Source organism: Idiotropiscis lumnitzeri, chromosome 13 (assembly GCF_059441095.1).
Source record: "Idiotropiscis lumnitzeri isolate Australia: NSW breed Sydney's pygmy pipehorse chromosome 13, RoL_Ilum_1.0, whole genome shotgun sequence".
NCBI classification, from domain to species: domain Eukaryota; kingdom Metazoa; phylum Chordata; class Actinopteri; order Syngnathiformes; family Syngnathidae; genus Idiotropiscis; species Idiotropiscis lumnitzeri.
This window is the reverse complement of record NC_142403.1, coordinates 15,364,856-15,392,802: the sequence shown is the minus strand read 5'-3', so window position 1 is coordinate 15,392,802 and position 27,947 is coordinate 15,364,856. Positions and strand designations below refer to the sequence as shown.

General features: G+C 39.6%; 1 protein-coding gene across 9 annotated transcripts in view; it reads right to left on the bottom strand.

Moving 5' to 3' along the window:
* The window catches only part of kif1aa (kinesin family member 1Aa), a 36,036-nt gene extending 8,147 nt beyond the window's left edge, over positions 1 to 27,889 (bottom strand). For 2 of the 9 annotated variants that reach the window (XM_088312415.1, XM_088312416.1), the window contains exons 1-39: positions 27,654 to 27,889; positions 25,177 to 25,326; positions 21,793 to 21,866; positions 21,533 to 21,715; positions 21,271 to 21,336; positions 20,212 to 20,390; positions 20,010 to 20,121; positions 19,759 to 19,836; positions 19,616 to 19,681; positions 19,502 to 19,519; positions 19,338 to 19,416; positions 19,180 to 19,258; positions 18,733 to 18,875; positions 18,151 to 18,189; positions 16,801 to 16,934; positions 16,437 to 16,516; positions 16,253 to 16,328; positions 15,758 to 15,837; positions 15,271 to 15,377; positions 15,114 to 15,194; positions 14,354 to 14,534; positions 14,208 to 14,280; positions 13,639 to 13,729; positions 13,414 to 13,562; positions 13,142 to 13,320; positions 12,540 to 12,710; positions 12,002 to 12,307; positions 9,524 to 9,642; positions 9,366 to 9,451; positions 9,028 to 9,157; positions 8,554 to 8,716; positions 8,111 to 8,201; positions 7,899 to 8,017; positions 7,268 to 7,323; positions 5,195 to 5,303; positions 5,050 to 5,116; positions 4,256 to 4,340; positions 4,072 to 4,177; positions 1,756 to 1,782 (exon numbers count right to left, since the gene is read on the bottom strand). In XM_088312415.1, coding sequence (XP_088168541.1) covers positions 1,756 to 1,782; positions 4,072 to 4,177; positions 4,256 to 4,340; positions 5,050 to 5,116; positions 5,195 to 5,303; positions 7,268 to 7,323; positions 7,899 to 8,017; positions 8,111 to 8,201; positions 8,554 to 8,716; positions 9,028 to 9,157; positions 9,366 to 9,451; positions 9,524 to 9,642; positions 12,002 to 12,307; positions 12,540 to 12,710; positions 13,142 to 13,320; positions 13,414 to 13,562; positions 13,639 to 13,729; positions 14,208 to 14,280; positions 14,354 to 14,534; positions 15,114 to 15,194; positions 15,271 to 15,377; positions 15,758 to 15,837; positions 16,253 to 16,328; positions 16,437 to 16,516; positions 16,801 to 16,934; positions 18,151 to 18,189; positions 18,733 to 18,875; positions 19,180 to 19,258; positions 19,338 to 19,416; positions 19,502 to 19,519; positions 19,616 to 19,681; positions 19,759 to 19,836; positions 20,010 to 20,121; positions 20,212 to 20,390; positions 21,271 to 21,336; positions 21,533 to 21,715; positions 21,793 to 21,866; positions 25,177 to 25,282 — 4,088 coding nt within the window. In that variant the 5' untranslated portion in view covers positions 25,283 to 25,326; positions 27,654 to 27,889. Of the gene's footprint in view, positions 1 to 1,755; positions 1,783 to 4,071; positions 4,178 to 4,255; positions 4,341 to 5,049; positions 5,117 to 5,194; positions 5,304 to 6,955; positions 7,163 to 7,267; positions 7,324 to 7,898; positions 8,018 to 8,110; positions 8,202 to 8,553; positions 8,717 to 9,027; positions 9,158 to 9,365; positions 9,452 to 9,523; positions 9,643 to 12,001; positions 12,308 to 12,539; positions 12,711 to 13,141; positions 13,321 to 13,413; positions 13,563 to 13,638; positions 13,730 to 14,207; positions 14,281 to 14,353; positions 14,535 to 15,113; positions 15,195 to 15,270; positions 15,378 to 15,757; positions 15,838 to 16,252; positions 16,329 to 16,436; positions 16,517 to 16,800; positions 16,935 to 18,150; positions 18,190 to 18,732; positions 18,876 to 19,179; positions 19,259 to 19,337; positions 19,417 to 19,501; positions 19,520 to 19,615; positions 19,682 to 19,758; positions 19,837 to 20,009; positions 20,122 to 20,211; positions 20,391 to 21,270; positions 21,337 to 21,532; positions 21,716 to 21,792; positions 21,867 to 25,176; positions 25,327 to 27,653 lie in introns of all 9 variants that reach the window. The other 7 variants (XM_088312417.1, XM_088312419.1, XM_088312421.1 and 4 more) reach the window with 6 other exon arrangements.
* Positions 27,890 to 27,947: the final 58 nt, after the last annotated feature.

Sequence of the window (27,947 nt, the reverse complement as noted above, 5' to 3'; positions counted from 1 at the left end):
AGTTAGAATGTCAGAGAAATGCTCTGGTTGGTTCCCTGGAATTTGTCATCAAATATGCACACTACCATGTAGTGTCTTCTTTTTTTCATCATATCATGAATTTTAGTCTTTATTAAATTTTTTTTATTTTTAAATCTTGCATATTGTTTTATATCAAATAAAAAAAATATAATTCTTTTTGGAAAAAAATAATCGTTATTTCTAGAAATAAGATTTTTTTCCCACAAAATATTGAGACTTTTTCCGATACGTTTCCGTTGACTTTTTTCTGCTTGACAAAATTCTTAAACTATTATTTATTTACCTCTTGTAATATTCTTCAAAGAAAAAAATTACACCTACTTTCTCAAAGTAGATCACCCCCACCCACCCAGAAAAAAAACGGTTTTTGTTTTTTTTTTTGCTTTTTTTGCAGTAAATATTTAATTTTCTAATTCTTAAAACATTATTACGGAAGCATGGAACTGCTAATGTGGAGCAAAAGATTTTGACTGTGCTGTGTCATTCGAATGTTTTGGCAAAGTTGTTCGAACAACTGGTAAAGACGTTCAAACATATTGGTAAAAGGTAGACTAAATACTAAAAACATTCCTTTTTTTTCCCATAATGCCACAGCATTATGTGCAATTGTGCACTTGACAGGTGGACAGTACTACAAAGCTCACCAGAAGTGAAAATTAACTTCGTAAACATTGTTTATAGAAAATACGGTTTAAGGTTTACAAAATATTTCTCTCATGGAGAACGCATGTATTTTTCTCTTCATGGTGTGGGCCTAAAACTGCTTGGTCACATGAGCATGTGCTGAATGAATAAAAGCAACATCACCCCCCCCCGACCCCTTGCAAAGCCAGCCATGCAAACACATGTCAATCCAAGTATGAAAAGAACAAACAACAAACAGTGATACACGTGGCTGATGAAGACATGACCATGAAGGCACATATGAAAAGATGAGGCGTAAAATACAATACAGTGAACCCACGCTATAATCGCGGTTCGTCTTTTACACCCCCCGCTATTCCAGATTTGAATTTGAACATTCTTGCTGTTTTTTTGTGTTTGACATTCATGTACGTAATTTTTTTGGAGGATTATGTCGTACTTTTAGTTGTGTTATTATATTATTAGGTATCATTAGTCATACAATTTTTGGTGAACCAACCCACCTCAGCTATAGCGTCGATGCTCTGTTAGCACGGCTAAGGTGTTTGGCATTATGTGTTAGCATTAAGCTAGCTTGTTGTAATGAAGCTCTGGGACCAGAAAACACTTTTTCCCGCTGCAAATAAATGCTCAAAATGTTATTATAGAATCAAACAGAATGAAAGAAATGTTATCCAAACATATGCATACAAAAATCAGAGAACTGGTAATATTGGAGTGGTCTATTTTTTTTTTGAGTTATGTACGGTTTGTTTGAACATTTTGGTGTTAAAATCTCTTTTTTTTGTAAGAGCTTGTTGTATGTGTTGCTGTTATGTCTGTGTGTTTTAAAGTACAAGTAGCAGTTATTTGAAGGTTTATCAGTAACATTACATCAATGCTACTTAGCATTAGCCCTTTTATGGTGTTTCACATTATGTGTTAGCATTAAGCTAGCAGACTTTTGTTCGACCAAATCTCATGTTATGCTTCAATATTTTGGTGTTTAAAAATTCAAGCTGCAACTGAGAGTAACAGAACTTTATTTCGAACATTATCTGCCGCAATAAACGGAGGTTCACTGTACATAATAAATAAAATAAAATATACCTAGGCATGTCCGAATCAAGAAACTGTCTGCAAAAAGCAAACCAATTAAAAAAAAAAACATTCCATTAGTGGACTGGAGGGAGAAAAACATTAGAAGCCATTCAAAAATTTCATGTTAGTTTGTCAATGCACAGCAACGCAAAGGATCTTAAATATGCTACTTAGCAGCAGCCGGTGCGGGCCGGGTTAGGCAGGTAGCTCAGCAAAGCGACAGAATACCCCCACCCCCCGCACCCAAAAGAAAAAAATCATAAATTGAGATGATCTTGAATTACTCAATATGCTCAACAACACTTCATTCCTCATATAACATAGATGTCAAATATAAAACATTCACTGACATTTATGGGGGAATTAGCATGCTAGGCTAATAAAACGCGTCATGATGTACCAGACGTGTGGCATGTCGTGTTTCTGGCATGGAATTACTTTCAATGATATGTTAGTGTGATTTTTATTTATTTTTTTACAAGAATAATAATGAGAATAATATGCTGATGAAATGAAAAAAAAAAAAACATGCAATGCCTCCGACAATGATAGCAACATTTTTAACGCAAGCCTTTTTTATAAAATATTTTTTTTCTCAAGATATGAGAAATTTGCAGTTTTATTCTTGTACCAATCCTGTTTTTTCATGAAATATTATGGCTTTTGATCCAAAAAATATTAAGGCTCTTGCTCTTTTCCTTTTTCCGAACACTTCAGTTATCATTTTTCTAAAAATCTTGGACTTTTTAAAATAAAAAAATAACATATAGAACATGGAATGTTACTTTTTACTCCAAAAATATATTAATAACTGAATATGACTTTTTCTATTTAAAAAAATATCATTACTTCAATTTGGTCATTTTCTATGAAATTTGACTTTTTCTATTCTCAAAATGATTTTAAATTTTTTAATAAAAAAAGACTTTTACTATAAAAAAATATATTTTTTAAAATGAAGGATATTAAAAACTATATGCCCATTTAAAAGCTATGATTTGTTCTATCAGAGCTTTTGATTTTTTTTTTATTCCCTAAATACACTTTTTCAATTTTAAAAAAAACAGTCACCTTTTTCTAAAAGAAAAAGACTTCTATATATTTTTTTCTAATTGTCACTTTTTCACAAAATATTACATTAAGAATTTTGTTCTGTATTTACAAAATCTTACTATTTCTTCCCCTTATAATGATTAGTAAAGTAAGTACAAAAGAAGTCAAAAAGAAAAAAAAAGAGAAAGAAAGAAAACCAGGGCATGTTCCTTAAAGTCTGCATCAAGCAGTTTCATTTTACGGTTCGTCGACATGATGTGTGACAATGAACGGGATGACGGGCGTATCACGACAAAACGTGAAACGACAAAAGCAAACATCGGAAGCTCGCACAGCTAGCGTGATGCCAAGTCGCGACGACCATTTTGCATGCGCACTCCTGTAAATTGAATATGCATGCATGATAAAGTTCTCGTATGCTCGTATTTTCGGAAAGCCTTCTGAGCATTTATTCCATATCCTTCAAACCACCTTAAGATCCATGTACTAGTACAGACTTTAACCTCATTCGGAAAAACTTTGGCATACAATTCGGACAACTACGTGTTTCCAGTGTGGCAAAACTGTGCACTACAAGAACTAATATGAGTAATAGTGCCACTTGCAAATCACTAGAAAATTACTAATATTGCACAAACAAGCACTACTAGTGCTATGAGTGAAGTGGTAGATAAGCGCAAGTAAGATTTCTAGAATTTCATTAATGGTACTAGTAGCACTATGAGTACGACTAGAGGTGCTAGATGTTAGCTAGTAGAATTTTTATAGACACTAATAGTATTAGTAGTGCGACCAGCACTATTAGTGTAGAGCTAGTTGTTAACTAGTAGAATTTTACTCGTGGCAAAACTAGTTCTATTAGTAAAGCGCGACTTTTAAACTTAAAGAACTTTTATAAAAGCATTAATAGCACTAATGGTGCTACTAATGCAACTATTAAAGCACTAGATAATAACTGGTAGTAAAATTCTTCGAATGTCACCAAGGGTATTAGTAGCGCTACCATTAGAATTAGTAAAGCACTAGATGACAACTAGTAAATTTCTGAAATTTTAATTGGAATACCGTGCCAGGTTTTGCCTCAATAGTAACATGTAGTTGTCCAAAAAAAGAAAAAGAGTGGGCTGAATAGTCGTACTAGTGAGGATAAAGAACATACTAGTCTGTGCACCATCAGATACAAATCAAGGATATGGAAGAAATGCTCAAGTGGCTTTTCCGAAAATTCTCTTTGTTATGATGTGAGAGTGGACGCTAAAACACCACAAGTACCTGTCGTCGTGCAAGGGCCTCACGTAGCCGGCGGACAAGATGTTGAGGGACAGAATGTTGGGGTCCACGATGTTCTCGTCAGATTCAAGAGTGTTACGGAGACGGCCTGGTGTGAAAAACGAGTACACCAATAAGAAGACACAAAAAGATGAACGCACAAATGTACGATGCAGCCACAACGTACCCACAACGAGCTCTCGCACGTCTCGCCATTCGATGTCGCCGCCAGACTCATGCACAATGGTGACGGTTATTCTCCGCTGGAGACCCTGCATAGCAAAGACAACATTTTTTTTCCAATCAAATTCCAACTTTTTTTCTGAATACTAAGGTTTTTTTTTTCAATATATTTCAACATTGTTAATAATTTAACTTTGACTGAAAATTATGTTTTTTTCTTGGAATACTGCATTAATATGCATTATATTTTTTTATATTTTGACAAAAAGTCACAAAGGTAACCAGAAAAAGTACAATTTTGTACAAGACGTAATGTCATCAAAACTGTCGTAAAATTAGGATGAAAAACAATGCTGAGAAAAAACTCGCATTATATTCAGAACTACAAAAAGCCCCATCACTAAAAACTATTGCTTTGATAGAAACATAATGTCATAATGTGGCAAAGTAAAACAAACTTCAATAAAAAAAATTGTAACATTTTGAAAAAAAATTGCAGGAATGAAGAAAATACAAAAAAAAAGGCACAATTTTAAGTTGAATATTTATTTTTACATCTCAAATTCCCAATGTCACAATGAAGTCAATCCTTTCAAGAAAAAGGATGTACTATTACAAGAAAAGTTGTAATGTTAAAAAAAGAAACAATTTTGGTCTGAAAAAGTTTTTTTTAAAAATGTGACAAAAGAAGTTGCGGGTTTCGTACAAAATAGAATTTTTTTTCAATACAAAATTCAGAACAAGCGCTTGGCTTTCTTGGTCGAGGTTAAAAAAAAAAAAAAAGGAAAAAGGACTGACCTGGTGCAAGAGGAAGGTGCCATGACAAGGCATTCCTCCTCTGTGGTCCACCACAGCAGGGAGGTAGCTGAAAAAAACAAAAAATATAAACACATATTCATTTATTTTATTTTGAAGAGACCCCAACAGGAAATGCAGTACTTACTCTCCGTTTGCTTCCAGCTCACAGATCTCAAAGAAAACCATCAGGTCGTACTTGCAGTGGCACGGTCCTACCAGCGGGCGCGTCACCGCTGTCAGCTTGGTGGCTGGCACTGAACGGGAAATAGAGCAGGTTAGACAGGAAATACAACAGGTGAGACAGGAAGTAGAAGAGGCGAGACAGGAAGTAATGGCAGCTAGTCCGACATTGGAGCAAGAGAGGGAAGAAGATAGGAATGCTGCCAGGGAGGGATAAAGAGAAAAACACTTTATTCTCATGACTTTGTGACTTTCCTGTAAATGTATGCGGTACTTTTTGTTTTCAATTTAAATGTTTTAAATTAATTTTCTAAATTGTGCAACTTCATGCTTGACTATTTTTCATAACATTTGTAGTTTTTTTCCATTAAAAAAAATATACAAAATTTTATTGACCATTTCTCCAATTATTTATCTTTCATTTTTCTTTTAAATGAAACGTGCCTTACAAATTATTAGAATTGTTAAAAAAAAATCTTTGTAATATTCAATTCATTTAGCCATTTTTTCACATTTAAAAATAAATTTTGCTCTAAGTATTCATCGTTTATTATCACTTTAGCACTTACAAATTTCCGTTATATTTTTTTTTTAATCTGGAAAAAACTAAATTCTGCAAAAAAAAAAAAATGGGAGCCACTCAGCTCATTTCCAACACAAGCAAACTTAAAAAAAAGAGAGAGAGAGAGAGAGAGAGAGAGAGAGAAAAAAACTCCACTAGCTTTCGGTTTTGAAAATAAAAGCTCAACTCATTCTGTCTACATGAGAGATTACAAAAGCAAAACCCCACTGGACACATCATTAGGTACACCGCTATGATCACTTTTCATTACCACTATCAGAGAGGCAATCAAACGCTACATCTTATTGTGTTTGCACTGCAGTTGTACTGAAACACGTTGCACATTATGATGTGTTCAGATGTATCATATGTTGTGGAATTTATCGTGTACGAATTCACAAATATATCTTAAAAGTTATGATGAGCCATCGAACAAAGCCTGTGTGGTCCAGAGGAGGAAAAACAGGGGAGGAGAAACACAAAAAAAAAAGCCAGAATCCAAGTGACCAATCATGACACTTCAAACAAAGACTTGTTTCATGTCACTTCACTTATTTGTTGCTGCTTTTTCAAAATGAAACTGGATATTTTGTTTAGAGGCAGTTCAATTTTGGTTGATGAAGCATTGTCACAAAAAGGCAAACGAGAAAAATGCAAAAACACAGATAGCAGGTGTTTTTGTTTGTTGCTTTTTTTTTTATGACGTTCTAGTGATACTTTATCATGAATTATCTTATAATATAAAAATATAAGGTCTTTGTATCTTTTTCTAGAAAAAAAATCTAATTCATTGTATTCATCCAATTATTTTTCCACTAATAGCAATAAATTTTTCTTCAAGAAATGATAACTTATTACTTGAGAAAAAAAAAAAATTCCAAATGAATGTAAATCAAACAGGGTTAACTGAGTTAATTTTTTTTAGAATAATCTCCAGAGTTAACGCTTTCATTTTGACAGCCCTAATATTTTTTTAATTACCTGGCTGATTCATTTTTTTTAAATTATTTTACTTTTTAAACATCTGAAATTCCCTCAGCCACAAAAAAAAAAAAATCCATATGGATTGGGCCCTATTCCCAACAGTCAACAACGTGAGTGACATTAAAAAAAAAAAAAAAAACGGCCAAGTGTCAGGATTGTCTCTGATCATCGTGAACCAACCAGGCGTCTGCGCTTTAACAACAGAACAAATGGAGTCGGGCACGGCGGCCCAGACGGGCTCGTTCGCTTCCATCAGGAAGGAAGCGGCCATGCCCGCGGCGGAGAGGGCGTGGCCTGACAGAGAGTCCACCAGCGCCCCGTTGAGCGCGTTGGGCACCAGGTAGCGGATCAGCTCCAGAGCTTTCTCCTGGTTCTGCTCCGAGTCTGCTGCTCACAGCCAACAACACCAACATGACTGACAAGCGGCCGGCGGCGCAACATCACAACAACATCCACAAAACAGTCAGCCTTGTACTTGTTTTTTTTTTTCACCTGGTTGGGACAGAGGCATCACGCGGGGGAACTGTCTCCTGCAGGGCCGCAGTGGACTATGGAGAAGGAAGAGGTAGTATTAAAGTGTTAAGTTAAAGTATTAGTTACCATCCATGTTAATTTTCCTTATTCTCAAATAATATGTTAGCATTAAGCTACTCAGCTTTTGTCAGACAAAATGAAAATAGTTTGTTTGAACATTTGGTTTAGAGAATATCTTTTTCTTTAACGTGTTTTTGTGCTATGTGTACAAGCAGTTCTCCCCAAGCAAAATTCTGCATGGATAATTTTACAAGAAAAAATTAAACAAACTTTTCTGTAGTTGAGCATATGTACATTATCACACATGAAGGAACTTTATCAGAGTTGTCACAAATTTATCCAGAAGATAAACTGTACTCAATATCTTCAATTATGTAAAAATAAAAAAATATATAAAAAATATTTGCAAATTAAATACATTTGCTAATAAAAAAAAAAATGAACCTCAACTTAAATATCAATGCCATTTATTCTTTACTTTCTTGAAAACCACAAATTTGCCCCAAATTATTTTCTCTTTGCTCTAATGCTGCATTCTATGTAGGAATTTGTTGGATTTATTCAAATTAAATCCATAATAAAAAGCTACCTGATGACATCTTTACAGAGAGGAAGAAAAGCTTGCTTCTGGTAGTGTCCAAACACCTCAAACACGATTGGTTGAGTGCTAATGTAGTCCATGAATGATTTGGTCACTTCAACAGCGATCTGATGAGAAACACAAGCCACAAAGCGATGTACTGATGAACAAAAAAAAAAAACAAGCTATGACACTTCACCATCATTATCATCAGTTGTTACATTCTGCACGTGGTAAAAGCCCAGCGGGGGTGCACGGCCTGTGTTCTTCAAGGGTTCTGTGGAGAAGGCTTCATCGTGCCGGTGGATGAAACTGCACACAAGAAAAGACACTTTTTTTTTTTAACACCACCATTTACGTTTTTTTTTTTTAACCTTTTTTGTAGTTTTTCTTTAGATTTGTTTTCTCCCAAAATGTTTTTTTTAGACATTGTTTCCTTGAAGAACAGCCGTTGCTCTAAATATTCACATAATTCCATTGAGAAAATGTGGCTGTTGATTTGTGTATCAAATAGCAATAAATTATTTTTAACAAAAAAAAGACCTTTTTTAAAAAATATGTTTTTATATTTTTTCTTTCTGATATTCTGACTTTTGCATGGAAGAAATCATTTGTCTTTCAAAAACACAATAAATTGATTAAAAAAAATAATAAAAATTCTTACTTGAACTGGCAGAAGATGTCAGCATACTCAGCGGAGATGTTGGATGCTTGCAGCACGGTTACACGAAAGGTGAAGACGTTCCCAATCTTCAGATGCTCCGCCATTACATCGAGTTGGCCGTCCAGTTCCGACTTCTCCGCCACCAAGTCCTCATCACCGCCAGCTGCCATCAACGCAAAAAAATAAATAAATAAATAAATAAATATAGTGGAGTCCCTCAGAGTTCCATCCTTGGTCCAATTCTCTTTTCATTGTACAAGAAAATGTTCCTCATCTTCACTCTGACAAAAATGGAGGTCTTTTAATTGGTCTTGAATTTTTTGTTACAGCTGCTACATAATTAATTATGTAATTAATATAGTTCTTATATTATCATATAATATTTTAACTCTCTTTACCACAGACCCCAAACTTTTACGCTCTTCACCCTCCCACCATGCGCCCCCCTCGACAATGACATAAAATGACTCTCACATGTGTTATTGTTAACTTCGTCCGCCGAGGGTCCAATCTCCGCGCTCTGTCCCTCGCCCTCGACGATGCGAAGCTCCTCCTGAGAGATTCCAGTGCGGGAAAGGCCTGACGGGCAGGACTCTGACTGAAACTGCAGAAAAAAAAAGCTACGTAAAATCCTCTGCCTAATTTTGTGTGACAATCCAAAAATATGAGTTACAAATGTATCCATCCATTTTAAGAACCACTTAAGCGACAGCTGCCATTGCCCTTATACCTCGGGAGCACACGGCAATAAAATACAAAAAGAAATTTTTAATTCTTACAATAAACTGTATTGCAATGTGCTGTTTCCATACCTTTTCATATTGATGATCTTCAAAGGAGATCTTGGCAGTGCCAGACTGTCGCACCCCTGAGCCGTAATCGGGCGCCTCCTCATCGGCTAGTGTGGAAACAATTGCAATTCATGAGCCAATCACACAAAGCTCCTGAACATAGAATCTCTGAGTCTTACCTGATATGGCCTGCACCGCCACGCGCAGGAAGCCTTTAACATCGCCCTTGTCACTCACAACGGCCACACGGTGCACCAGGGGAACGGGGTACAGCAGATTGCTCAAGTACACGAAGGACCTGGACAGGAAACGGACACAGGAAGACGAGAGAATGACAGAGTCAAGAGGGACAAGATGACAGATGACAATACAAAGAACACTGAGCTGCGAAGCAACCAAACACAAGCTGGGACTCTTGAGCGATGGCCATGGCTGCCCTTTACTCTTGCTTTCACTGTTCACATCTAAGATCTTTTTTTAGTCTTGCGATAGATTAGGGATTACCAAACTGTGGTGCGTCCAGTGGGTGCGCCAAAATTAAGGATGTAATGCAAATCTGGTAGAATAAGTATGCATGTCATTTTTCTCATAGAATTACCAAATAAAACACCGTGATTCATTCCTTTAAACATAACTGGGGGAGCACGAGTAGCACCCAGGAGGTGTGCCAGATTTAAATTGTAATTGTAGAAAGGTACAATAATTAAACTTCTGTCGTCATTAAAACTTGTGCCAAAATTAAATATAATGCTTCTTAACTACAAACAAATCAAATCACAGTTGACTGTAATAAGAACTAAAGTATAACCTACTACGATCAGAATTCTCCATTAATTGCATACACTATTTAATATATAACTTGACATTGTTGTATTAATTTTGAATCATATATTAAGGACAATGTTAATTAGCCTTATTTATTTGATCATTAAAAATTGAATAGGAAAATAACAATTGGAAAGAATAAAAGATCAAGTTATGTAGGTTAAATATTTAATTTACGGGTTATTTAATATTATTACTTTATTATTGATAACTATTGCGCGAAAACAACATTCACATTCGACTTGTGAAATAAAAACGCAAATAAATAAGGAAAATGCCAAAAATTAATTATAAAGGTCACCAAATATACTGTACAAAATATGCAATTATATTCTTGTTAAATGTTCATTGCACTATTTATTTTATTCTACAATATATTTAGTGGATTGAAAATGTATAATATAAAGGTTTAATTTAATTTATTCATAATTAATTAGAAACACATGAATACAAAATTGACATTTTATTTTGTCACTTAAAACGAAGAAAGAATCATGAAAAGGCCATTAAATAAGAAATAAAATATTTAATAGGTCCAATATAATTATGTAAGACTATTTTCCCACTGAGTTAATGAATATTCATCCATTTAAAAAAAAATCTAATGTAATCCTTTTTAATGAGTTAATATATTAATTGCATATGGGGTTGGCTTCATATTAATTTAAAATTGGCACCCATTGCGTCTTTTCCAGAAGTGACTTTCTTCTGACATTTAATTGGCTTAAATGCACTTTACGGCCAAGGGCACTTTGGGACAGAGCTTAACAGCCTTTTACATGGAAAACCACTTTAGATAGATATAGACTAAAATGTATATGAAATGTTTTGCAAATGTTGTATGTCACACATAATAATCGGACTGCACCACATCTCCATGTGTCAATTTGAGGGGGTAGACATTTAAGGGTGTTAAAACAGAAGGACGGCGGGGGCAGGCTTATGACAAGATTGGTGAGGTGTTAAGAAAGGCATGCGCAGGACAAAAAAAGAAATTAAATAATGCTCTTTTTTTGGACGTTCAAATGACATAAAAATCATCATCATCATCATCATACGGGGTAAGGGCGGGGTAAACACGGCTCAGCCACACAAGCCGACCAATCAAATCAAAGGACACCTCGCCAAGGCCACGAGGAGGTCATGAAAAAGAAATACATTAATTAAACAAATAAAAATGAAAGAACTTGTGCTCTGGCATGCCTAAAAAGAGACGGCTGAGGTAGAAACCAGCTCTTTCATCTTGAGATGTCAACTTCCCGTGTCATTGTGATTAGACATGACACACACACACTCAACACAAGCAGGTCGTTGAGCTTCGACGATGCTTGGCATGATGCCATCCCGGCCGGCTGTTACATAACATGAGAGTTGGTGTTACAATTTGTAGTAATGAACATGAGGTGGAGGACAGGAAATAGTTAAAAAAAAAAAGGCCCAGAAATGTCTACTCCTGCATTGGATATTTGCATAGGTTAATATTTGAGGACGTTACATCATAAAACTATACAAGGAACTGCTACTCGCAAACCATTATACATATTACATATATATTAACGATCTTTAATATCCAGCTTAATCAATAATGCTGTTTTTCACCTATCGTGGGTAGGTTTTAAGTTTGAAATCATCTCTGAAAAAGGCCCATCTGCCTGTTTTAAAACTATTAGCCCTTGAGCAGAAAAGTTTGCCCTCCCTTCGATCTAGATCCATCCAAAAAACACACACACACTTTATCCCGCCCATTATTCGAAAAGTCGTCCGTGTGTCTCAGCGTGAAAGAGCTAGTTTCCCCCGTCAGCGCGCGCTCTCTCCCCGTAAACCTCACCAACCTTCCCACTACACTGAATAATGGCGAGCGGTCGTAAAAGGGATCCTGGCCTTCGCTGGAGCCTCGGCACAGCTCTCGCTCCTCCTCCTCCTCATCATCATCATCATCCTCCTCCTCCTCCTCTCCCGCCAGCTCCGAGCTTGGCTCTTCCAAAAAGATATCATCGTCCAGCTCCTCCGACTCTTCGTCATCGGCGCCGCCGCGAGCCTCCCGCTGAGGCGAGTCGGTGGTCTCGGAGGCGGAGAGGGTGGGGGACGGGGTGGGGTCGCTCATGCGCTCGCTCATGCACGTGTTGAAAAGAGGGTTTCTAGGGGGGAGCGGGTTAGTAGAGAGAAAGCACACACTGAATATGGATCGGCCCCGCCCGTTAGTGGACGCACACCAGGACGGGATGCAACGACAACCAGGCGGGAAAATGTTTCGCTGCAATCGTTAGATGATAAACTTTGACGTCCAGTGGAGAAAAAAAAAGACATTTTTAGGGATGGTCAAGGACTCTTTTTTTTAAAAAAATTTTTAACCACAGTGTAAGAGCGTACCTGCCCACCAGACGGAACCACGGGAATCGGTCATAAAAAGGGTCGCCGCCCGTCATGGCACTTTCACCGTCATCTGTGGTGGAATTCATCCCTGTCGTGGAGGTAACGGCGGCGGTAGGAGGAACCTCAGCAGCACGGTCGTACATCTCCCGCATGAGATCAAGCCTTTGCCTGCGTGGAGAAATTTACATAACTTGAGTGAATTGAATTTTAACTGGAGTGATTTTTTTCACAAATCAAAATTATTGACCTCCAATTGAGGATTTTAATGAAAAGACTACAAATGTAAACATTTTGTTTTACATTAAGTAGACCTTAATTAGAAATAGTTGACTGCATGCCTATTTGTGAGGGCATTAACAGTTTCCTAATTGCTCCATTTTGGGGTTTTACTTAGACACTTTGGTGCAGCCGAAGCCTGTTTGTACTTCAGATTTTGGATGACAACACAAAGCAAACATTTTTTTAAAATATTTTAAACAGCTCCTAAGACATACAAAGTCTTCTATTAAAAATAATGCTTCAATTTTCCAAATCCCTTTTATTCGCAGACTAGCCCAAAACTTTTGTAAATTCCCCAAATTTTACTATCCTTTGAGAACCTGAGTTTTTCCAGAGTCCAGTAGTGAGTGGCTCCATTTTTCTGGTCTTGCACCTCCACAGCCACGATTGTTTGCGGAAAGATTCGCCTCTCGCGCTCAACGTTCGCCTCGGGTGGCAGCAAATCAGGCGGGAGCGGCGAATAGAGGGTGTCGGTCAGTAGTACGAACTGGAACTGAACCTGTCAGGCACAAACAAACGCATTGTTAGCGTCTAACAACTAACTGTTTGGGCGTCCATTTCAGTTTTTTTTTTTTTTAATTTATTTTATTACCTTCTTCTTGAGCTCAACACTGATGGCATTGGCTTCCTTGAGAAAAATGGCGTTGCCCCACAGGAGGTCTCGCAAGGAGGTGAACTGGTAGCACCTCCACCTGCGAAAGCTCCATTCGGCTAGCTCTCTTTCACGCTCGCTCCACTGAACTGTGAGACGGCATCAACGTGGAAGTTCAGCTCTCACTCACACGACATACAAGCGTCAATTTGCTTGATGTGTTACCTTCTTCTTCTGGCTCCTCCTCTTCCTCGGGAGCTTCTGGGTAGTAACGATCCACCTGCTTCTGAAGAGCCTCCAGTTTGCTCTCATAATCCTGAAAAATAATGTGAGCACACATTTCATTCACAAGATTATGAGTTCCAATGTCAGGTCAGTTAGTCTGTTGGCTAATTGGATGGAAAGAGTTAGTTAGTTGATTAATTAGTCCTCATTAGCAGGCCAGCATTTCATTTTTTTAAAAACAATATAAATGCAGATATTTATTGAAATGTTTTATTATAAGTGGTTTTATTAATGCAATACAATGTTTAGTTTTTAAAATTACTATTATCATTTTGAATGTAAAATAGTATAGTAGTCATTTGGTATAGCCTCGCGGGCCGAATGTAATGACACTGTGGGCCAAATTTGGCCCGGAGGCCAGAGTTTGACACCTATGAATTAAGGCAATCAGTTAAATTGGTCAGTTGCTTGTCTGTAGTCAGTTTGGTTGGCTAGTTAGTTAGGCTTAGCATTTCACTTCGTTCTGATCATGTGACAAGTATTTTATTCAGGAAAAGAGAGTCACGTACCAGTCTTTGCTGCTCTAACAGGTTGTTGGCCTCCTCTCTTTCTTTGCGATACTGATCCTCCAGCTCTTGCAGCCTAAACACAAACATTGTTAGTTTAAGCATTCATATTTACTTACATGCGCAGTACAGGCCATCAATTTTTCAACCTCTGCTCCATCTCTTGCTTCATGTCAATGCCTTGCTTCTCCAGCAGCTCCCTCTGGGCAAAGGCCCAATCCACGGGCTCCGCAGGCGTCTCGGCGCACGGGGTCCTCTCCCTCTCGGCCCGCGCCTGCACGGGGTGGTTGAAGCGGAACACGTGGCTCTTGCCCAGGATAATACGATTGCCTGAACACAATACCAAAATGTCAAGGCGCGTGTGTGCATACTGATTATGATACTAAATAGGGATTGTAAATAAAATAGTCAGTTGGTAAGTTTGTTTGACCAACAAAACAGTCGGTCGGTCGATTAATTAGTTGGTTGTTTAATACATTGGTCAACCAGTCAGTTCACAAGGTAGTTAGTCAGTTACTAATTTATTGAACGATCCCTTGATTGGTTGGTTACTTAGTCAGGTGCCTGGTTGGTAAAATACTCATTGATTGGTTATTGGTTGAGTGGTTAGTCAGCCAGTCAGTTTATCAGATAGTCATTCGGGACATACGTCATTCAGTCTGTCACTTGATTGGTCACTTAATTAGATATTTGTTTGGTTAAGTGATCAGCCACTCATTTAGTAAGTCAGTATTTTAGTTAGTCCTTCTGTCGCTTGGTTAGGTAGTTTGGTAGTAGTCAATGGCTGGTTACTTAGTAGCTTTGTCAGACGGTTGGTTAGTCCTTTTCGAAATACAGCAATTTTATCGATAATGTGACTTCTAAATTCATGCAATTATGTCCTTCTTGGGAGAATGACATTTTCCTGACCTGATTTGAGTACTGTGGCCTCCGTCACTCTCTTGCCGTTGACGTAGGTCTCAGCGCCTTCGCAGGGCTCCAGGACAACGGCTACTCGGCAACAAAGACGCGACAATGTGAGACAACAACTACGCGGCCCGTCTGGTTCTCACCGAAGAATACTCACTTTCTCCCTGCGGCCCAGTGGAGCTGGTGAAAGTGCAGTGCTCATCCTTGATGAAGTGGCCGCTAAGGACGATGTCCTGGCGGCTTGCGGCGTCCACGCGGCCTACCCTGAAAAATATTGTCTTGGTTATTTAGCAGGATTGCTTAAAACTACACATTTTGTCAGACAGATGCTGTTAATTAGGGCGATTTCTTGATTGAACAGGTCCGGAGGTAATTAGACTTGGGTGTGGTCAGTGAGAAGGAACTGAAAATGTGATTCCCAACTCATTTATTGCCAAAGATCAATTTTCTTTACTCTGCGGGTAGTGAATGAGTTTTAATCAATCAATCGGTCATTGATTGGTTGGTCGGTCACTTGGCGAGTTGGTTTGTTGGTTAGTCCGTCAGTTAGTGGGTCGGTCGGCTATATGGGTTTTATGTAACGATGTCTCTAGAATGGGTCAAGCGGCATGTGGCTCATTAATATAAGCCTGGCTGCATCTCACCTAGTGATTCCATCCTTGATGTAGTAGAGCAGGCACTCGGACATGAGAGGGTCCTCGTTCAGGTTCACCAGATGAGGCGTCTGAGGGGGGAACATAAAACAATAAAATGAGTCGTCTGTACCACTCCATTTCTGTCTCTTTATGATCCCTTTATGAATTATGAACATTATGCAAACACTGCATATCACAGCGCCCACACAAATCAATCTCGTAAGGAAAAAACATGCAGATAAAGTATCTATCTTTATCTTCAAAACTATCAGGCAGTCTCGGGAGCTCTTGAGATAAAACTTAATGAAGGTCAGAGACTCAAAAACACCAGCACACTTCAGAGCTACAAACCTCATTAGGGGAAAACAGCCCGACAGTGTCAATAAACACAGCCTGGGGCTTTCTGCGGCTGTCTGACGGCTTAGGGGGGCGGATAAAGAAGCCGTTTATGCTTCAAATGCTTCAAAGCACTTTGAGGAGTCAACTCAGTGGACGTCTGATTACCTTCTTGGGGGAGAAAACGCCGACCGTGCCGCCGTCCTCGCGCATGGCCACGCCCATTTCTGCCAGCAGGGCCTCTCTGTGGATGAAAACAACGCTTGAGTTAGCTGCAAAATGCTAATCGCGACGCAACAAGATGCTTCCATAATATGTGAGTCTGTTTCATTGATGTGAAGTCAGAGCTCACCGTTCCATTCGAATGGCTTCAGTCCGACGAAGTTTCTCTTCCCATGTCTCGTTGAGCTCTGCGATGATTTTCTCAGTTTCCTGAGGTTTAGAAAAATGACCTAAAATGACCATTTCAAAGCAAAATGGCTGACATCTTGGTCTTTTGGCTTCTCAAGACTTTTTTGTAGTTACTGGTATCATGAAATCTGCCTGGCAACACGAGCTAGCTAAATTCTGATTGGATAAAATCTCTAACCTAGAAATTCAACACTTGGATATAAAATGACATCAATGTGAAGAATATGATCATGATTTCTTCATTATGTTCGGCCAGCACAGAAGGCCTTGACCGCCCACCACTGTAATTTCGCCACCCCACACACCTTCAAACGTTCGATGGCCTCCTCGTTGGCGGGGCTGAACATGATGCGGTCGTGCAAGCTGGCGATGGAGCCGGCACGGCTGGAAAGGGCTGACAGCGACGGCGAGGGACTCATGCCTGTCATGGCGTTGGTCACTGTGGAAAGCAAGAGACAGAGAAAGAGAGCAAACCTCTGATTGATAACTGGAGCCTTTCCTATCATTATTACTTCTGTCATGCGTCAACCAAACCAACAAGCGACAACACAAAAAGATGGAACACTGCGGCCATCAAGCTAAAAATAAACAAGCGGCAGAATGTATTTTGCTCATATGCCATTTCAGATAAGCGAGGATTACAGTCAACACAAATGAAATATAACAGCGAGGCCATTTCTGTGACTAATTAGCAATACAATGCTGCACTTTTTGCTGTAATTGTTATTTTTAACTTAAATTGCTAAAGCTACCGAGGCAGTGGCGTTTAAGTTGAGCCACGTGAGGTGAGTCAGCATGGCACACAACACGTTTTTTAGTTATCCATCCATTATCCAAACCGCTCATCCTCAAAAGCAGGCGTGGGCAAACTACGGCCCGGGGGCCACATGCGGCCCGTTAAACGTTCTAATCCGGCCCGCCATACTTGAAAAAAATTAAATGATTAAACCCTGTTAATGTTTTATTTTCTACATACTCTGGTGTGTCAAACACATATATTTTGTTGTAATGTTTTGTTCATTTTCATTTAAAAATAAATGTATTTACCAAAACACTCCATCCATCTGCTCCTGGTCTGGCCCCTCTGTCAAATTTTAGAACCCATTGTGGCCCGCCAATCAAAAGGTTTCCCCACCCTTGCTCAAAAGGGTCGCGGTAGTGCTGGAGCCTATCCCAGCTCTTTTCGGGCAGTAGGCAGGGTACACCCTAAAATGTCTGCCAGCCAATCGCAGGGCACACTTTCTTTGTTATATATGTGTAAATTATTATTTTGCAATCAAAAAGCGTCAATTTATAGTTTGAGGCGTCACAATTAAAATATTGTCTTTTTAAGTCATTGTTATTGCTAAACATGTTTCCACCAATAGTATTTTCTCTGCTTTTTGGTGAGAAACCGGTGTTTTTGATGAAAGCAACCCATGTTTTACTGTTGATTACACAAGAGTGAAAAAGGTTTAATATTGGCTTTAGAGTTGGCTGGGAGAGTTAAGGACATTAAAATATTATATAAAGAGCACGCGCATTATCTCTGCTGCACTGTGACATTCACAAATTGAATTTCTTTAAATGACAGTCAGATGCTGGGCAAAGCACAAATAAAGCTGATATTTGAATATGAGGCAAAGCTGAAGCGTGAGAAACCAACAACAACACACGTTTCAAACCCTCAATCTCAGCAGCAGACCCTCGAAATGCTTGAAGAGAGACAGAGAGAGACAATAAGACAAGGACCACAAACTAATCATTTAAACATTAATTACAATGCTTCCTCTTACATTATTTGACATTATTATTTCTAGTGTCTACCGTATGTGTTGTGAACTTACTGCTTTCACTGTTAATTTCATTGTTATTGAATTATTGGTACTTTACATTATACTCTGTGTAAAGCGTTTTGTTATAACTGCAACTGTTATGAAACACACTATACAAATAAAGTTGTATTGTATTGTAAACAAGCAAGTGCCAATATTAGAGGTGCAGGCCTATTTTGTAGTACCATGTTGTGCCACAAGATGCCAGGCAGCACTGAGCTCTCCTGCATGTACGTATATGTAGTGTAATTAAGAGAAAAAGAAGGGACAGAGACGGTCTACCTGCTCCATGTGGGTTAAAATAGCAGTTGTTTAAAAGTTTGTGAAATATGTGCTAATTTCCATTAGCCCACCAATGGCATTTCACAATATATGTGAGCATTAAGCTAGCAGAGTTGTTTTAGATCTTGTGTGTGTGCTCACTTTCTATGATGTCACCCAGGCCCTGGGCAAAGAGCAGGTCTTTGAGGCGGGACACCTCCTCCTTCAGCTCGCGCACCAGCCGGTTGTTGGGGTCCTCGTTGATAACTGCATTGCAGCGGATTTGCTTGGCGCGGTCGGCATACCTGCCATCATGAAGACACATTTCCATAAATTGTTTATGGTGAATAACATTTATCATCGGCTCCCCTTTTACATGGAGTTCCCCAGGGTTCAATTTCGAGGCCTAAATTCTTTCTATTTGTTTGCAGATAACTCTCAAATTTACTTGCCAATGGAGAAAAATGACCCGACCGCTTGTGCTCAGCAGTACACTTGCTAATACTAGGCTATTTCTTAACCTGCTTTGTTAATTTTAAATGACTGTACAAATATATTTGGATTGGATCTGATGTGGCAAAAGTAGAGATGTCCGCGTGCTGCATTTACCTGAGTGTGCTGAGTGTCTCATCATAGTTGATGTCTGCCGGACTCAGTGCGGCTACCATGGCTGTGCGAGAATTCCCGCCTGACGCAAAGTGGAAACACGTGGCATTAGCACACTTTAGAATCCGAAAGGCACTAGTGAGAGGTGAGCTGATCCCTACCAAGATTCTCTCGGAGTAGCCAAGTCAGCACTGAATCGCGATAAGGAATGAAACTTTCCACCTTCTTCTTCTTTTTGTTCTGCATGTTAGTCAAGGCTCAGTTATTACCTCCACCAGGTGGGTTATGATTAGGTAGTTATAAGAAAATCATTTAATAGGCGTACCTTGTTTGGTCCAGAATCCTGAAACGAAGCACAGAGAGAGCATCATTAGAATTAATAAATATGAATAAAAGTGAACTTGTTCTGATTTAGGCGGCATTTAGGTATAATTCTCACCACTTCTGCCAAAGCGGAGATGACTTTTCCCAGCGTGGTTAGAGATTTGTTGATGTTGGCTCCTTCCTGTGATCCAGCACAAAAAGGGTCACATGAAAATGATGCCTGTGAAACTGTGGGTAGAAAAAAAACAACTGTCCTACCTTCAGTCTGGTCCCTTTGGCTCCAGTGGAATCAGCTCTCTCACTGCCAGCCAAATCCACCAAACTGATTTTACTGACCTGAAAGCGCACAGGTTAGGAGACGCCAGTCAAGAAATTACACAAAAATTGTTCTGCATCCATGTTGACATTCTGTGGCGCTACACCACTTATCCCGTTGTTCCGCCCAGTCTGCTTCATTTCTTCTGAGTTCCATTCCATGTTAAATCCACGCAATGTTGCGTGTGCGTTACCTTCTCAGAGGTGTTGTCAGTGTCAGCGTCATGGCGTTTCTGAGTGAAGATGATGTTGAAAACGGCATGTGAGCGACTGCTGGTCTCATTCATGTTGGTAGCAGCCACCGTCCTGTCGGGAGAAGGACAGTCATAAATCGACCAAGCGACTGATCATAACTCCAAAAACTCAACTGTAGTGTGACGTCTCAGTCTGCCTTACCTGGCTTTGTTTCCAGAGTCCATCAGATCCTGGATGTCATTGTACGAGGTGACTGCCAACTTGGATAGGTCCTCCACGTAGGGACCCATCAGCGGATGCTCTCGCACGCGCAGGTTGCCTTTGTTCTTGGGGTTGAGCAGGTCTCGCACGCGCTCGCAGTAGATTTCCATGTAGCTCACCTACCAAGAGGCAGAAAGTTACCACAAAGGTACAGTACATCTCGTCACACCCAATTAAAAGTCTTCAATCGACCTAGCACACGTTTTGGGAATGTCATAGGAAGTCAGAGTAATCATAGAAAGAAAACACACGCAAGCCAGGGAGTAGGTGCAAAACTCCACACAGGAAGGCCCTGAGCTGAGATTTGAACTGGGAACCTACTGTGATGCAGACTTGACTTCTTAGTGTTAAAAGGTCAGAGATGGGAATGGGAATAATGAATTGTACATGTTGATGTTGAGTAGTTTTACTTTATTTTAGTTTTATTATACTGTAGGTTAGAGGTGCAAAGATTAATCAGTCAACATTATTATCAAATTAATGATTATTTTGATAATCGATTAACCGTTTAAAGACGTTTCATTTAAAATTGTCCAAATCCTCGGAATTTCACCTTCTCAGGATTATACAATTCTCACATTTCATCCTCATGACAGAAGACTAATCTTTGCTGTGAATCTCAATAAAACATTTGCAAACATCTGATTTTACTTTGGAAAAACTGATCTCCACCTTGTGCCATTTTTTTTTAAATGTTAAGGACCAAACCCGTAACCAAATCATAATTAATTGACGTTTGTGTATTTTCTGCACTGCACTTCATCGCTTGATGGACATTTATAGATTAATCGAGAAAATAATTGAGAGATTATTTGATTGGTCAAATTATTGTTAGTTGCAGGCCAATTGTAGTTATTTTTTTTAAATAAAAAAATGCCTATTGACATTGAGGTTACAGAAAAGAGTCAACATATTTTAATTTCTGCTTTGGTTGTGTCTCAATGTTGTGTGCGACTAACACAAAGCCAATTTGATGAAAGGAGAAAACTGGGCTCTTACCTCCACTGAGTAGGACATGCTGTTGTCTGTGTTGTAATTGATTTTGGTAAAGAGATCTTCACACAGCTGCAAGCAGGAAAATGACATTCAACAGTCACCACAATCACACAGTCATTTTCATTATGAGCCTTTTTATACTAGCTTGTAAAAAATAGATGACAGGTTACTTCCTGTGCATGTTTATTGATGGTAGCATCAGAAACACCCCGTGTGATGTCATGGAGAAAAGGTTTATGAATGAGTCATCACTAGACATGCGTACCAGCGGGATAATTCCTTGTTGATCTTTGACGTCCTGCTTTCCCATCATAGTGTAAGACTTGCCAGCGCCAGTCTGTCCGTACGCAAAGATACAGACGTTGTAACCCTCGAAGGCATGCAGCAGCATTTCCTCGCCGATGTCTTTGTAGACGAGCATTTGAGATGCGTAGTTGACATCCTCAGGCTGCCGATGGCAATAAAAACATATTTGTGAATATGAACATCATCTTGGTGTGTGTGTGGGGGGGGGGGGGATGTTACCGAGGTGTGTGACCAGTAGGAGTAATCGAAGTTGAAGCTCTTGTTGTCTTTGGCCTGCTTGGGGTTGATGATGGCTGGAAGACAGAAGGCCAAGGAGTGCGTGTTAAGAAAAAATATTATTTATCCATCCATTTTCTGTAGCATTTTCCTCATTAGGGTCTCAGAGAATCGGTTTTACACTCTAAAGTGGTTGCCAGACAATCACATTTTTTTTTAAATTCTGAGATTCATTAAAACAACAAATAAAATGTTTCATGTATTACTTGTTAGTGTTCATTTTTGTCACACATTAAAAAAAGAAAAAAAAATTTGAAACTGTAAATTGCTACATAAATCATAAAATATAATAAATATAATGATTTCTATATATTTATGGATTGTAATTAAATCATTAAATTTGATAAAGAAAGTTTTTTTATTCAATGAAAACAGGTTGTATACACTGGGGCAAAAAAAATAACGACTTCTTTTCTAAAGGAGCAATTACGTAAATAAAAATACATGAAAATATAATGTATTATTTATTTTTAATGTATTATTATCATATTCATAATGGTATATTTTAATTAAATAAAAATGACAGAATATCTTTGCATGAAAAAGGTCGATGTGATACTGTAAAGCAGTAAATAATTACGGAAATAAAAATATACATGATAAATAGAATCCACCGTATTATTATTTTTTTTCAAAATGGATTATATTTTTTGTTATTTTCGTTTTTTAGTTGTATTTGCCAAGCATTGTATGAATGTGTCAGAGAAAAAAAAGGACGGGCGGAAACCATCCAGCAAAAGCGATTACTGGCCGGTCAATTTAGAAGATGAACCTCTCGTTCGTAGGTCGGAAAGCAAAGCACCTCAGTGGCTGTTCAGGACGTGACCTAGAGCGGCGGATGTTCTAATGAGCTCGTGGGCTGACGTCAGCGGCCCTCGCTGGGCTCTGCTGGTGACGCCACCCTGAGCGGCGCTATTAGCACGCTGAGCACGTCCTTTCCGTGTACCACGGATGCATTTCTTTTCACGATGGCAGCGCGGGCGTGGCAGCAGCTGAGCGCGCCTCGCTCACAACAGTTGATACGCAACTTAATGACATCCAAGACACAGAAGTCTGCCATTTTGGTTCAAAAGTGGCCATTTTTCAGTCATTCCTGTCCTACAGATTTGGTCAAATAGATACCAAATCTGATTAGCGATGCAAAATAATAGGGATGTTCAATACAACATTTATTCAGATTAACTCATTCACTGCCATTGACGGATAAATACGTCAAAGATCCATTTTTTTCACTCGGCTGTTAGTGAATGAGTTAAGTATTCACTCGTGGAGTACTCACTCAGACTGAGTACTGATGCCACCAGTACTTTTGAAATATAAAATCTTTCATTTAACACAATGACAAAAAGAAATTGTGTCCAAATGCCTTTCATTCCAAAATAGATGATGATTCGACGATCTGTCAAACTGAAATTGTGTAGTGCCAACTTCTGTCAAGGTGGACTTAATTTATATCAGATTTTTTTTTGTTTGCCTTAAGTATCAGTGGCTGGTACTGGCATGCTCCATGAGTACCCGATACCTTAAAATAGGGTCAGTGTCGGCCCGATTCCAATAATGGGTCGCCCATCCCTCCTAAATAACAAAGAGTTTAAGCTGTTGTCACTGACAACGGGTGCGACTTGGCAGCTAAATTTGATGATTCATCATAAAACTGTTACATCCAATAAGTCCACAATTTTGAAAATTCAGCCCTAATTTTACCTAACAGCATGAATTTTGGTACACAAATCTATTATGAGCAGACCCACAAAAAAAAATCTCAAAAAGCCAGTTCCCAAAAGACACTGGAAGTCCACCATTTTGACATCAAGCGCATCTTTTGGCCATTTCAGGGACTTGATTTTGTATATCGGTACCAAATCTGAACCTCAGAACCCTGAAATTTGATGAGTCACCATAAAACAGGAAACACAAATAATTACAAAATTTGAAAATTCAACCCCCGAAGCCAATTTCATTTGGCAGCATAAAATGTGTCTATGGTGAACAAAGTCTCAAAAAGCCATGCCCAAACAGACACAAAGTCTGACATTTTGGTTAGGGGGGGGTCCATGGGTGTTTTGATCAAAGTTTACAAGAGGCCTATTATTGCTTCGGCTCAGTGCCTTGCATCTTAATTCATCTCAGCGTGGGAGAACCCCTCCCCAACCCAACAGCCCGACCCTTACGTAAAAAAAAAAAAAAAAAAAAAGATGCCTGCCATTCTCCTGCCATGTGGGAAGCGGCCTGTCGACCAGCATGGCAACAAAGACGACAGGAAGACAAGGAAACGTTTATATGCTGTCCACACCGCAGAAGCAATGAACTCATTCACATCCTTTTGCCACACACACACACACGCACCCACACACTCCCAAGACACATCCAGCTAACACTGAATGTCTACGTGAGAGTCTTTGTGCAGACGCAGTTGCATTGCAATTCACTTATTAAGTGAATTGGGAGTTTAAAACACATTAGAAAGGACTCAGGACTATTTTGAACCAAAGCTGACCAAATTGAACACACAACCCTGTGGAATGACGGCATATCACATTATTGTTTTGTAATCAACTTGAGCAATAAATAAATCAACAAGTCACACACCTGAGAAGCCATGTTGTCGTTTAGTCAGCCGTGACGTGACACAGGGGAGGGCAAGGGTTTAAATTAGGCTAAACGTTAAATATTTCACCAGGCTTAATCTATTATTGACGCGTGGCTTTAATTCGGCGAGCAGACCACATATCCAGTGTCTCCTCCAAAGGCAATGCTACGCAGTACATTTCGAGACTACATTTTACTTTAAAATGACTATATTTGCTCCCAGTCTACAACGAATAAAATTTACACTCTGAAGGGAACAAAATATTCCAAGTAAATATTTACACTGATAAAATTTTTGAGCCATATTTGCTTGAGAAAAAAATAGTGCAGTTCCCGCAGAAATTATTTCGAGTAAATTTCACATGCATAGTATTCGCTTATTATAAGAGAGAGAAAAAAGTCACTCAAGGGTTGAGGGGCGGACCCACAAAGTTCAGGTTAGGAAATGGACACTCTCCCACATGAGCCATGCCACGCCTACTGTGAGTTACTAAGTCGCTGGAGTCCCCACAAGGAGACTCCAAATACGTGGGTCTCCTTTTAGAGTTTTAGAGTGTTTACGTAGGATGACAAAAGACATTAGGGAGATTCTAAAGGAGAAATTTCACACACACCGCAACAAGTCAACTTGAAATGCACAGTTGTACTTTGTACATCAGGATAGTACAAAACCACACAGTTGCTGTTCCATCCTGATACCACCCCCTAAAATGAAATATGGGTGTGGTTACTACTCACTGGTCGTGTTTCCGGACATCTGGATGATGCATTTGCTCTCTTTGCTCATCTCCCTGGAGTTGAAAGGGCGGACTCGGACCGCCACCTTCACAGAGGCTCCCGCCATGGTGCACTGCCTTTCTTAGACGGCTTATTTGGACCACCGAGGCTCTGTGGAGGGAATCGAACAGGGAATCTTGGTTATGTTTAATGTCAATGACTAGAAAAGAATGACAACTTCCTGCAGACTAAAGCTGTACATTTACAGTTTATGATTCAACTCTTTGTAGGAGTCTGGTCATTTGTTTCAGAGACTCAACTTAACGGCCTTCCTGGAAACACCATAGACTTGAAATATAAGCAGACTCTCTGGAAACACAGTCGACTTGGATGATTCGGTTGACTGACTCAAGTTGTTCCTCTTAGTGGAACTACGACCCACTCAGACTCCATTTACTGACACTGGTTAACAAACTCACTGCTAATACCACGGACTTGGATGATTCGGTCCGCTGAATCGAGTTAACAAACTCACTGGAAACAGCGTCGACTCAGATGATTCAGAGTCAGTTGATTTGGTTCACTGATTCAAGTACATTGATTGGATTTTATAAGTCCTCTGACCGGAGCTGGTGCACTCACTGAAAACACCACAGAGTCGAATGATTTGTTTCACTGATTCAAGTCAGCAGAATCACTGTACACACTACTGACTCAATTGATTCAAGTGAGTCCGATCGCTTTGGCAAGTGACTCAGAGTTAAGCAGCACAAGTGAAGACGTCCTGGTGGTACAGATAGAATATGACCTTTGGGGCGGTTGTTTGGGACAATGGCGGCGCATGCATGGTCAGCTGCCGCCATGGCAACGTGTGATGAAGTGGGGGGCCGACAAAAGAAGTGCAGGCGCAGCTAAAACATGTGCCCCGGGATTAGAGCGCCACATTCCCAGACCTCGCAGAACTTAAAAGCCACAACGTAGTCACTCTAATGTGTGTCGGGAAAAAGCGTGACTCATCCCTGCTAATCGAATTAATGACGATCCTCATCAATAGCAGTCAGAGGGCAGGTTAGATGACGCAATTACAGTGGGATCACAGGACGCATTCACGCAGAGAGAATTGCTAATAGGTAGCTGAGTAGCTACAAGCTAAGATGCTAAAACTCAGTTCTAGCAAATTTGTTACCAGCTAGGTTGCTAAGTAGGTTTGTAGCTAACTTGTTAGCGTCACAAAGCTTGCAAACGTCGCGTGACCAAACTCATAAGTGAGCTGTGATTGGTCGTTACCTGAGTGATGTCATTTTCAGTCAATAAAATGGCCACCGACGGAGTTGAATTAAAAACGGGTGGATTTCGCCTCTTAATTCATATTCCGAAGACGCAATATTAATCAGAATGCCGTGGTTAGACTAGTGGGGGTGCATAGGACAAAATATTGTAGGTAGAAAAGCGCTATACAAGTGACAGCAACGAACATTTTTTTACTTGACTTCCCCTTTACATACTGAAGATGTAGCTGTGTTCAGAATTCATCACATGCAATCTCATGTTAACTTAGAGTCAATAACGCTGCCGCCACCATTTCAAGTGCCTGTGATTAAACCCAAAGAAAGTTCGACTGTTCTAGTCGTTTACTAGTAGTTTGTATATCCTAAGAAGCTCGGACACTAAAACGCTGGTTGGACAAAAGTAATTGGACACCGCATTGGGTGTCTTCTGCCTCGAAGGCATCCGCTTACTTCCTGCTAAGTTCCGCTTTATATTCCGTTTGGGTTTTTATTTCGCCAGACGGGTACACTCCTTGATGTTGGCAGAAATGAGGTGCACTGAGGTACGCCGTCACGTCACGCTGCCATTTTTTTTTGCTGAGTCATTGGGGTTGTCGACTCCGCCAAACGAACATCATGTGCCACGCATTCAGGCTGTTAAGAGTGGCATCTTGTTTATGTCAGTCACTTGGCACTCAACGTAGCCTCCACACACAAACACACACACGCACACACACAAGCACACAAGCAAACAATGATTCACTGTATTTTCCATACCTAAAGGTGACATTTAGTGTGATTTTTTTAGTATGTTTTGTGGCGGTCATGACAATGCAGGACAGTCAGGGCGGTCACCGTGTTGCTGATGACAAAAGGCTACACCTCATGTCACTCCCAAGACGTCAAATTTGAACCATTTGGATAGGAATGTACACAATTATTTTACAATAAATAAGTCTTTATTACTTGAAAAATAAATTGAACATCAATTAATGTACTTCTGTAGATAATGATGATTCAATGAATCCCTCTAAACTGTATTAATATTACACATTAATATAATACAATAACGTGTAAACATGACAAGTCTCCCGGAGGAGGCAGTGGCTGCCTCCTCAATGGCCGCACCCTGAGCCCACGTCCTCCAGTGGGACTTAAACACACACACGAAACCACCAAACGTACAAATTGTGTGGAATAAAAGCTAAATATTTATAAAATAATACATACGTGATGTTAGCACCGTGTGTGTGGAGCTCCGTTGTATTTTCAATTGGATCCTTCCCGCCTACTAGCAGCCTCCATCAAGACGGAAGGACTCGATGTCCTCTATCGACCCGGGAAAGGAGGTGCCTTCTCGGCGTAGGTGGTGGCCGTGGCGGCCGCTGTCAGGCGGGCTTGGCTCCGGGGTGGATGTTGTCCAAAATGGTTGTGTCGGAGGAGGATGCTGTGCCGAAACACAGGGCGGTGACGTCACCGCCGAGGGAGGTAACAGCATCAATGCGGTGGTGGGAAGAGCGTGGA